The sequence below is a fragment of the Ptychodera flava genome, chromosome 11 (genome assembly GCF_041260155.1).
Source record: "Ptychodera flava strain L36383 chromosome 11, AS_Pfla_20210202, whole genome shotgun sequence".
NCBI lineage: Eukaryota > Metazoa > Hemichordata > Enteropneusta > Ptychoderidae > Ptychodera > Ptychodera flava.
The window spans coordinates 13,080,850-13,093,307 of record NC_091938.1 but is presented as its reverse complement, the minus strand read 5'-3'; the positions used below and the strand labels follow the sequence as shown (position 1 = coordinate 13,093,307).

General features: G+C 34.5%; 1 protein-coding gene across 1 annotated transcript in view; it reads right to left on the bottom strand.

The window, feature by feature from the left end:
• LOC139143531 (1-phosphatidylinositol 3-phosphate 5-kinase-like) overlaps nt 1–6,121 on the bottom strand; it is a 67,548-nt gene extending 61,427 nt beyond the window's left edge. Inside the window, exons 1-5 of the mRNA XM_070713959.1 lie at nt 5,947–6,121; nt 4,914–5,134; nt 3,964–4,286; nt 3,032–3,212; nt 2,146–2,335 (exon numbers count right to left, since the gene is read on the bottom strand). Of these exons, the coding sequence (XP_070570060.1) occupies nt 2,146–2,335; nt 3,032–3,212; nt 3,964–4,173 (581 nt within the window). The 5' untranslated portion in view covers nt 4,174–4,286; nt 4,914–5,134; nt 5,947–6,121. The remainder of the gene's footprint in view (nt 1–2,145; nt 2,336–3,031; nt 3,213–3,963; nt 4,287–4,913; nt 5,135–5,946) is intronic.
• Nucleotides 6,122–12,458: the final 6,337 nt, after the last annotated feature.

Genomic DNA, 12,458 nt, shown 5'->3' with positions numbered 1-12,458 from the left:
AACGGACAGTATCTGAAGTCACTTGGATCACAAGGAAGTAGCCAGGAACAATTCAGCTGGCCAAGGGGCATCACAGTAGCTGGTAACGGAGTCGTGTTCATTACCGACTATAGAAACAGTCGCATCCAGGTTTACACTGCGAGCGACCAGTACCTGTACTCATTCGAGTACAGGAGCGGAGACGGCATGCAGCAATGCCCCATGGGAATAGCCTCCGACAACACATATCTGTACATCAGTGACAATCAGAGCATCCAGAAATTTGATCTGAGTGGTCGGGTCATCTGCCGGATCGACTGTGACGAGGACAGGATGAACAGCCCCGCGGGCTTGACCCTGACGGATGACGACCCATGCAAGGTGGTCGTAGCAGACATGGGCAACCACTGCATTAAAATATTTACACAGCAAAAGCCAAAAGCATAAAGACATGAACCAGGACACAAATGGACACGCTATCAGCAACGACGGCATAGATCACAATGTTACAGAGAGATGCAAAATTTTTGCACAGAAAAATTTAGTCAGATTTGTAGCGGTAAAGGATCATTTTCTTTAGAGATAGAATTGGCACTTAAACAGCATGTTTTAATAGAGTACGGTACGTCTCAAAGTTATCTCTCATTTTGTCCTAGAAATGGAAACTACACAGATTACATCATGCAAATTCAAGAATCAAAGCCAAGAAATTTCTTACAATTCTAGCATGTTGTTTTTTTGAAGGAATGACAGTTTTTCAAAGGTGACTTTGAGTGTTGAAGAACCTGACTGAGCATGCCGCATTTTTGTATAATAGTCACTGGATAAAATTCGATGCTGGTCTGTGGATCGCAGTCCGTGTGTGGATCAACACATTCTGAATATAGTGTCAAGCTGTGTATCTAAATATCCATATAAAATCACAAAACAAAACTCATATAGTATGCCTACAAGGTAAGCCAGTGTTACTCAATCAAGCCTCCTTAACTTTAACCATTTTTGACCACCACATTTTGGCATACCTTCATTTCCTTCTGTAAATTTGGATATTCATACAAGGAAATAGGCTCACAGGAATAGGACTCATAAAAAACACACAATTTAGGTATTCAGCATTTATTGCGCAATTTAAAACAGACCAAGTAATAAAATACTTTGCCTATATGTGTGGCAAATGTTTGATGTTCAAAGAATGCTGTGATTTATGAGTGAATTAGGGAGAAGTGTGCAGGTATGTGTTTAACCCTTTGAGCACAAAAGTCAATTTTTGTTGCCTTTACAGAATTTACCTCGGTCAAATTTTTTCAGATTTTTGCCGAAATTTTGATAAAGAACTGTTGCCAAGGAAATGCGATTTCTATTTGGTCCAAAATTATCACAAAAATTACAGAAAAATTCATAAAATTTTGCAAAATGTTGCATTAAAATTTTAATGGGAGAAATGACAGCTCTAAAAGGGTTAAAATTTCTTGTAAATTACACAGTCCCACTATGCTGGAAGAAAAGGTCAAAATCCTCTCTTGTATAGTTGTAAAATAAAATGTTTTGCTTATTATTAAACTAAACAGTCTTGCATTTGACTTCATTGACATGATCAATATTTTAATTTGAATCCTTTCATGGCAGAGGTATTGTTGGAGCAAAACAGTTGACAGTGACATACAGTTATACCGTTGATTTATAAAACCTGTTCTGTGAGTCAGCAAAAGTTTACTCATCATCGAGTTCACCAGGGCTTGCCGCAATCTAACCATTGTTCTGTTATGTCATGATATCGGATCATTTATTGGCTACAAATTGCACCAGCTATCGATATATAACTACATGGGCAGTCAGCCAGACTGGTGACAGAAAAATGTGTTGACGTTGCGTTGTCAGCTGTGGTAGTGGAAAAGGGCGCCCTCTATAGATAGGTTTGGGTGAGAAATTAAGTATGACCAGCATAGCATATCCCTAGTTACTCACTGTATTAAAATGGTATTTTAAAAGATTTAGGCATTGGTACTTTTCTCTTCAAGTCATGGGTGTTATTCAGTGATGTTCTATTTTTAAAAAATTCTGGTACATTTTACTATGGTTTCGGTAAATATGTTCGATTCAAATTAACTATACTGTATACAAATGTTTCACAGAGCAATTTGTCAAAAAAAGGCCTACATGTATTACCTTGTTCTGACAAAGTCATCTTCCTTGTAGAGCAGTCCCGCTCTCTTCCTAATAGACGGTGTGTACACTCCATCGGCTGACATTTCTTCAACACGACTCAGATCCTCATGAAGCGCTCGAAAGTTACCATCTGCTGACTGGGCATAGCTGAGCACCACTTTGCAGCAGTATGTACACACTCTCAAATTACCTACGGATAAATAACACAGAATTTCTGTAATTGCTGTGTGCCAACAAAACTCAAATTCATCTAATGACAATTGTTGATACGTCTGACATAAGACAAGCATGTGTCTAGTAACATGTTGAGTAAGAATGTTACATGACGACTGCTTATCCCCCTGTTTCAATTTTTCTGGCTGATTACAGCACAATGGTTAAAGACCTTTGAAGATTTTTCACTATTTTTGTTTTTAATGTCAACAGCAGTTTCTTGTTCTACATGCCAAAGCATGATGAGATACACAGTTTTCAACTAGTCAACGCAGTCTGTACATGTGTAGACTGCATCATCATTGTTGACAAGTGAATTCTATTCTGAACTCGGATTCAAATGTACACAATGACAATGTATTCTATATATGCTTCATTGGCAAGCTAAAAGACAGCATGTGACATCATACCTTGGGGAGTAGAATAAGAATGTGCCATTGATATATGAAACAAAATAGTTAAAAAAATTTAAAAAGTAACAGCTAGTGCCAATGGAGCAAACAATTCAGACATTTGTTTCTAGACCAGCATCAATGTAAGTCCAGCCATCCTTCATTCTATATACTGTCATTCCTTTCAAGTGCATAACATTCATCCCTCTACTCAACAACTCACTTGTAAATTCACCGGCCAGAGCTAAACACATTTGGTTTGCAATGTATGGCTTACTCACCAGAGTATCCCATGAACTTTCCAGGCACCTCCTGGTTACAGCATCTGTTACAGAAAATCTGGCCACACACTCTGCAGTGGTGCCTTCTTCTGAACGTTGTAAATTTATCACCGCAGTCGTAGCACTCTTTGCAATTGCTGTCTGGCATCCAGTACTGCTTGAAATCACTGTCTCTGTACACCTGTGCAGAATACAAATATGACACCATCAATTTCAACCAGAAGTTTTACAACTGATCTGACCGTCCTACTAATGTGACTGTCTCTGTTGCTGACATTGTTCAAAATTAGGAAAAAACAGAATTGAACCAAGCTTGCTCAGATTTCCTCTTCATCAAATATCTTCAGGTGGAATGTACTTTGGAGACATTGGAGACAGCTATTTGGACTCTCAAATTTCTACAACACTTTTTCTAGTCTACCATTTATCAGAGCTCATTTTGAAGCCCATGAAGTAATTGTATCATCTTATTTTGTTGAAAATCAGAAATTTAATTTTTCTTTTTGGTGGCCATTTTGAATTTCAAATGTCTGTAAACATTTGGTAATTTGTTTCTCTAGTAGCACCAAATTTTGCTCGGTGACCCCTGATTTTATTCTTGGTTTCAACAAGGATCCGAATGGTTTTAAATTTCCCTGTGGAATGTCTGAGCAAAAGCTTAAGTCTTTCAGTTTTGAAGTGTGTACTACCAATTCAGTCAAATAACATGGAGAAAGTACTTCTATATTTTGTCGTAGCTCTGTATTTACGACAAGTACTTGATGAACTTTTCAATACCAAGATACCGTTGGGTACCTCCTGTTTTACTGGCGATAGATGTGTCAATGATGTTAGGGTTACTGTTCCTGATACCTCCTTTGTGCATAAAATTGCAGCACATGGATCTGAAAATGTGAAAAGGCATGCATAATTGACACCCAAGGAAAACTTACTTGACTTTTGGCATCGATGAGACTACTAAGTCTCTTCAAAACTGTAGTCAGAGTCCTGCTTGGCTGATTTTCTCTAGGTATGTTACCAGGACTACCGTTACTAGGGTTACGTCTCCTTACATTTCCACTGGTATCGAACTGTAAATGTTTGGGTCGCTGCGGAACTGCCTCTTCTTGGTTGGTTGATGATGTTGGTGTAGTGGGTGACATCGCCCTCTGTTGTTGACTTTGTGAGAATGGCCTCAGTCTCTTTTTAATCACTGGTGATGTTTCTTCTTCTGAGCTGCCTGAAACCACATTGTGAAGCAGGACAGTCTTTGGTCCTGTTGGCAGTCAAATGATAAACATTCAGTGATTACAACAAAGCTGATGCTGAATGAGAATTTCACTAGGGGGACATTTTTTCAAAAGGATCATGCACGATAGTGATGAACATTAGAAAGGATTATCAGTTTCAGCCACTCAAACACTTCATGACAAAGTTAATATGTTAGTTAGTAAGTTAGTGTGAACTTTGTGTAGTGAGGTGTATTGGGTAAAGATTGGAAGGAAAATTATGACAATAAGTGTTATGCTGCTTTTGAGAAACCATTGGTCATCTTCTTGGTCTGTCAGAACCATTGTGGCATTTTGACCTGATAACTTGAGAATTACAAAAACTTGAATCATGACATCCATGCAAATGCACAAGTAAGCTAAGGGTAAGTAATATGGTGTGTGCCCACTAACAAGAAGCAATATTTAAACTCTGACACAATCTAGTGAAAACAGCAAAGTGGCATATCATTGATATACTGTTGATATCTCTGGTATATGCTTCATCTTGAAGCAAGCATGAAAAGAACATCAATATTTGACTTATTCACACTTGCTCAAATCGATACAAAAAACTCCAACACACTATCTCACACAAAAGAATTAACTAAAAGATTCATGTTTGTGGTATTCACTTGCCTTTCTTTATTGGTGGTGGATCATCCCTTTTCTTGAAAATGTTTGTGAATGAGAACAAATTCGGACTCTTGATTTCCGGTGAGAGGGGCTTGAATCTTGTCAGTTGGTGTGACTTATCGGCGTTCATGTCAGGTTTCAGATGTGTTTGTCCACTTTTGCCAGTTGCCATATTCGTTTACACAAATGATGATCTTCGTGTGGTCGAAGACAGTTTTCCCTGCAGAAAATGGAAACAAGGAAAGAACTTACAATGGCTAAATCTCCAAATTTACACAAATTACTACTTGCAAATCAACAACATTATTCATGATGGCATTAGTGTTGTTGTACAGATGCTTGCCACCCCATCATGTCTCCACACTTCAATTCCCAGACTCACATGCTTTGTAAGAAAGCACCTTTGTTATGCTTTAAAAATTACCAACCAATCTAAAACCCCATTTCCGATGACATTTTGTACTTTCAGCTGACATGATAGCGTCGAAACAGGTGTATAACAATCACTGACACAGTCATCCTTGACAGTAGACAGGAAAACCTCCACTGCTGTAATTGATGAGAATGTCAAGACAAAATATAACCTGTTTGATTGATTCATCAATGTGTTTCTTCTATATAAAGTCACATTTCTTTTGTGAAATTGTAATTTTGAAGGAAGAAATATGAATTTCAAGGTTTCGCAAGTCTCAAAATTCCTGCCTTGACAAGCACACTAGTATTATCAGCAAATGCTGGACATGAGTATACAACTGTAAAATTTGAGTTTTATTTCAAAATTGAGCCATAACAACACAATGATCATTGTTATGACTCTTAAATCAAGGACATGATTAAGAGAACCAATTAATCGATTAAATGTAAGCAAACTAACAGCCTCATCCCCGGGTCACTATGTCTTTTGGGGAAAATGCACCACAATAAAGTAAACTTCATGATCACTTTTACGATGCCAAATGTCGAAGTTAACCTGCGAAAGAATCGCGCCCCACGGTTTACCCGCATGCAATATATCTAACAATTCACATTCACCGATTACAGTAAACCTTGGGTTTGCACAAAGGGGAACTGTAGTTTGCAGTATCTCGTGCCGTCCTTTTCTTGGTCTTTTCACAAAATGTACAGAACAACATCCCTTTTGCAGCGATTTGGCACGACAGAGAAAGGGATGTCTCGTGATATATACGTGCTGCTATAGTGCTGTCCCCGCCGGGGGCGTACTTTGCTACTTAGGAAATGAACGAGAACGAGAGCAAGGATTTTGAAGAGAAAATGTCCTTGAAGTTGCTTACAACGAACTGCAAATAACGAGATGAAGGCCTGTGTTCCAGTCGGCTACGCCGTGTTGCCATAAAAATGTCTTACCTGATGAGTGTCTTCGAACAGTGGGTACTTTGTGTCTGTGTCACGATCCACATCGAGAGTATTTACATTTCGGTAGTGGCTCCATGTAACATGTAACAAGATGGCGTCTTCATTAATATTAACGATCATCATTAATATTCATAAGCTCATTAATACTCATTAATATAATGATTGTACAGTACATAATGATGTACTATCGCTATTGCATTCTTATTATGCGTAATATACCCGTGATTTACTGTTACTCACTGTATTTACTGTTATTAGCTGTTAATACTGATAATTACTGTTATTATGAGTGATAATATGTACATACCCGTGAATTACTGTTACCCACTGTATTTACTGTTCATTGCTGTTAATACTGTTAATTACTGTTATTATGAGTGATAATATGTATATACCCGTGAATTACTGTTACTCACTGTATTTACTGTTCATAGCTGTTAATACTGTCAATTACTGTTATTATCAGTGATAATATGTATATACCGTGAATTACTGTTACTCACTGTATCTACTGTTCATAGCTGTTAATACTGTCAATTACTGTTATTATCAGTGATAATATGTATATACCCGTGAATTACTGTTACTCACTGTATCTACTGTTCATTGCTGTTAATACTGTTAATTACTGTTATTATGAGTGATAATATGTATATACCCGTGAATTACTGTTACTCACTGTATCTACTGTTCATAGCTGTTAATACTGTTAATTACTGTGATTATCAGTGATAATATGTATATACCCGTGAATTACTGTTACTCACTGTATCTACTGTTCATTGCTGTTAATACTGTTAATTACTGTTATTATGAGTGATAATATGTATATACCCGTGAATTACTGTTACTCACTGTATCTACTGTTCATAGCTGTTAATACTGTTAATTACTGTGATTATCAGTGATAATATGTATATACCCGTGAATTACTGTTACTCACTGTATCTACTGTTCATAGCTGTTAATACTGTTAATTACTGTTATTATCAGTGATAATATGTATATACCCGTGAATTACTGTTACCTACTGTATCTACTGTTCATAGCTGTTAATACTGTTAATTACTGTTATTATGAGTGATAATATGTATATACCCGTGAATTACTGTTACTCACTGTATCTACTGTTGATAGCTGTTAATACTGTTAATTACTGTTATTATGAGTGATAATATGTATATACCCGTGAATTACTGTTACTCACTGTATCTACTGTTGATAGCTGTTAATACTGTTAATTACTGTTATTATCAGTGATAATATGTATATACCCGTGAATTACTGTTACCTACTGTATTTACTGTTCATAGCTGTTAATACTGTTAATAACTGTTATTATGAGTGATAATATGTATATACCAGTGAATTACTGTTACTCACTGTATCTACTGTTCATAGCTGTTAATACTGTTAATTACTGTTATTATGAGTGATAATATGTATATACCCGTGAATTACTGTTACTCACTGTATCTACTGTTCATAGCTGTTAATACTGTTAATTACTGTTATTATGAGTGATAATATGTATATACCCGTGAATTACTGTTACCTACTGTATCTACTGTTCATAGCTGTTAATACTGTTAATTAGTGTTATTATCAGTGATATATGTATATACCCGTGATTACTGTTACCTACTGTATCTACTGTTCATAGCTGTTAATACTGTTAATTACTGTTATTATCAGTGATAATATGTATATACCCGTGAAATACTGTTACTCACTGTATCTACTGTTCATAGCTGTTAATACTGTTAATTACTGTTATTATGAGTGATAATATGTATATACCCGTGAATTACTGTTACTCACTGTATCTACTGTTGATAGCTGTTAATACTGTTAATTACTGTTATTATGAGTGATAATATGTATATACGTACCCCGTGAATTACTGTTACCTACTGTATCTACTGTTCATAGCTGTTAATACTGTTAATTACTGTTATTATGAGTGATAATATGTATATACCCGTGAATTACTGTTACTCACTGTATCTACTGTTCATAGCTGTTAATACTGTTAATTACTGTTATTATGAGTGATAATATGTATATACCCGTGAATTACTGTTACTCACTGTATCTACTGTTCATAGCTGTTAATACTGTTAATAACTGTTATTATGAGTGATAATATGTATATACCCGTGAATTACTGTTACCTACTGTATCTACTGTTCATAGCTGTTAATACTGTTAATTACTGTTATTATGAGTGATAATATGTATATACCCGTGAATTACTGTTACTCACTGTATTTACTGTTAATACTGTTAATTACTGTTATTATCAGTGATAATATGTATATACCCGTGAATTACTGTTACTCACTGTATCTACTGTTCATAGCTGTTAATACTGTTAATAACTGTTATTATGAGTGATAATGTATATACCCGTGAAATACTGTTATCACTGTATCTACTGTTCATAGCTGTTAATACTGTTAATAACTGTTATTATGAGTGATAATATGTATATACCCGTGAATTACTGTTACCTACTGTATCTACTGTTCATAGCTGTTAATACTGTTCATTACTGTTATTATGAGTGATAATATGTATATACCCGTGAATTACTGTTACTCACTGTATCTACTGTTCATAGCTGTTAATACTGTTAATTACTGTTATTATGAGTGATAATATGTATATACCCGTGAATTACTGTTACCTACTGTATCTACTGTTCATAGCTGTTAATACTGTTAATAACTGTTATTATGTGTGATAATATGTATATACCCGTGAATTACTGTTACTCACTGTATCTACTGTTCATAGCTGTTAATACTGTTAATTACTGTTATTATGAGTGATAATATGTATATACCCGTGAATTACTGTTACTCACTGTATCTACTGTTCATAGCTGTTAATACTGTTAATTACTGTTATTATCAGTGATAATATGTATATACCCGTGAATTACTGTTACTCACTGTATCTACTGTTCATAGCTGTTAATACTGTTAATTACTGTTATTATGAGTGATAATATGTATATACCCGTGAATTACTGTTACTCACTGTATTTACTGTTCATAGCTGTTAATACTGTTAATTACTGTTATTATGAGTGATAATATGTATATACCCGTGAATTACTGTTACTCACTGTATCTACTGTTGATAGCTGTTAATACTGTTAATTACTGTTATTATGAGTGATAATATGTATATACCCGTGAATTACTGTTACTCACTGTATCTACTGTTGATAGCTGTTAATACTGTTAATTACTGTTATTATGAGTGATAATATGTATATACCCGTGAATTACTGTTACTCACTGTATCTACTGTTCATAGCTGTTAATACTGTTAATTACTGTTATTATCAGTGATAATATGTTATACCCGTGAATTACTGTTACTCACTGTATCTACTGTTCATAGCTGTTAATACTGTTAATTACTGTTATTATGAGTGATAATATGTATATACCCGTGAATTACTGTTACTCACTGTATCTTACTGTTGATAGCTGTTAATACTGTTAATTACTGTTATTATGAGTGATAATATGTATATACCCGTGAATTACTGTTACTCACTGTATCTACTGTTGATAGCTGTTAATACTGTTAATTACTGTTATTATGAGTGATAATATGTATATACCCGTGAATTACTGTTACTCACTGTATTTACTGTTCATAGCTGTTAATACTGTTAATTACTGTTATTATCAGTGATAATATGTATATACCCGTGAATTACTGTTACTCACTGTATCTACTGTTCATAGCTGTTAATACTGTTAATTACTGTTATTATGAGTGATAATATGTATATACCCGTGAATTACTGTTACTCACTGTATCTACTGTTGATAGCTGTTAATACTGTTAATTACTGTTATTATGAGTGATAATATGTATATACCCGTGAATTACTGTTACCTACTGTATCTACTGTTCATAGCTGTTAATACTGTTAATAACTGTTATTATGAGTGATAATATGTATATACCCGTGAATAACTGTTACTCACTGTATCTACTGTTCATAGCTGTTAATACTGTTAATTACTGTTATTATGAGTGATAATATGTATATACCCGTGAATTACTGTTACTCACTGTATCTACTGTTGATAGCTGTTAATACTGTTAATTACTGTTATTATGAGTGATAATATGTATATACCCGTGAATTACTGTTACTCACTGTATCTACTGTTCATAGCTGTTAATACTGTTATTTACTGTTATTATGAGTGATAATATGTATATACCCGTGAATTACTGTTACCTACTGTATCTACTGTTCATAGCTGTTAATACTGTTAATTACTGTTATTATGAGTGATAATATGTATATACCCGTGAATTACTGTTACTCACTGTATTTACTGTTAATACTGTTTAATTACTGTTATTATGAGTGATAATATGTATATACCCGTGAAATACTGTTACTCACTGTATCTACTGTTCATAGCTGTTAATACTGTTAATAACTGTTATTATGAGTGATAATATGTATATACCCGTGAATTACTGTTACTCACTGTATCTACTGTTCATAGCTGTTAATACTGTTAATTACTGTTATTATGAGTGATAATATGTATATACCCGTGAATTACTGTTACTCACTGTATCTACTGTTCATAGCTGTTAAAACTGTTAATTACTGTTATTATGAGTGATAATATGTATATACCCGTGAATTACTGTTACTCACTGTATCTACTGTCATAGCTGTTAATACTGTTAATTACTCTTATTATGAGTGACAATATGTATATACCCGTGAATTACTGTTACTCACTGTATCTACTGTTCATAGCTGTTAATACTGTTAATTACTGTTATTATGAGTGATAATATGTATATACCCTGTGAATTACTGTTACTCACTGTATCTACTGTTCATAGCTGTTAATACTGTTATTACTGTTATTATGAGTGATAATATGTATATACCCGTGAATTACTGTTACCTACTGTATCTACTGTTCATAGCTGTTAATACTGTTAATTACTGTTATTATGAGTGATAATTTGTATATACCCATGAATTACTGTTACTCACTGTATTTACTGTTCATTGCCGTTAATACTGTTAATTACTGTTATTATGAGTGATAATATGTATAACCCCTGAAATACTGTTACCTACTGTATCTACTGTTCATAGCTGTTAATACTGTTAATTACTGTTATTATGAGTGATAATATGTATATACCTGTGATTTACTGTTACCTACTGTATCTACTGTTTATTGCTGTTAATACTGTTAATTACAGTTATTATGATTGATAATATGTATATACGCGTGAATTACTGTTACTCACTGTATTTACTGTTCATTGCTGTTAATACTGTTAATTACTGTTATTATGAGTGATAATATGTATATAGCCGTTAATTACTGTTACTCACTGTATCTACTGTTCATAGCTGTTAATACTGTTAATTACTCTTATTATGAGTGATAATATGTATATACCCGTGAATTACTGTTACCTACTGTATCTACTGTTCATAGCTGTTAATACTGTTAATTACTGTTATTATGAGTCATAATATGTATATACCCGTGAATTACTGTTACCTACTGTATCTACTGTTCATAGCTGTTAATACTGTTAATTACTGTTATTATGAGTGATAATATGTATATACCTGTGAATTAATGTTACTCACTGTATCTACTGTTCATTGCTGTTAATACTGTTAATTACTGTTATTATGAGTGATAATATGTATATACCCGTGAATTACTGTTACCTACTGTATCTACTGTTTATAGCTGTTAATACTGTTTATTACTGTTAATAAGGAATTGTGTGTTAACACAAATCTAGTTTGTAAGTCCACGGAGCTAGGCCGCGTGCAGAACAAACATGTCCCGAAGTCACTTTGCCTTGCTGAAATACGATGGTATCAACCGGGAACCGAACGCACAACGCACGGCACCCAATCACCTAGCGCAGAGGACAACAGACAAACCGCTCGACTAAATCCCCAATCGTAAAAAAAGATTGGTTCAATAACCGAGCTAAGGATGTTACAATTTTGACTGCGCCCTCTCCACTCGCCGTAGAGTTCGTGAAGCACTGACGTAGACAGCTCATTACCTGCTTTCCAGCTTTCCATTTTGCTTACGTAGTCATCTTAATACTGGCATGGGGGTCTCTCC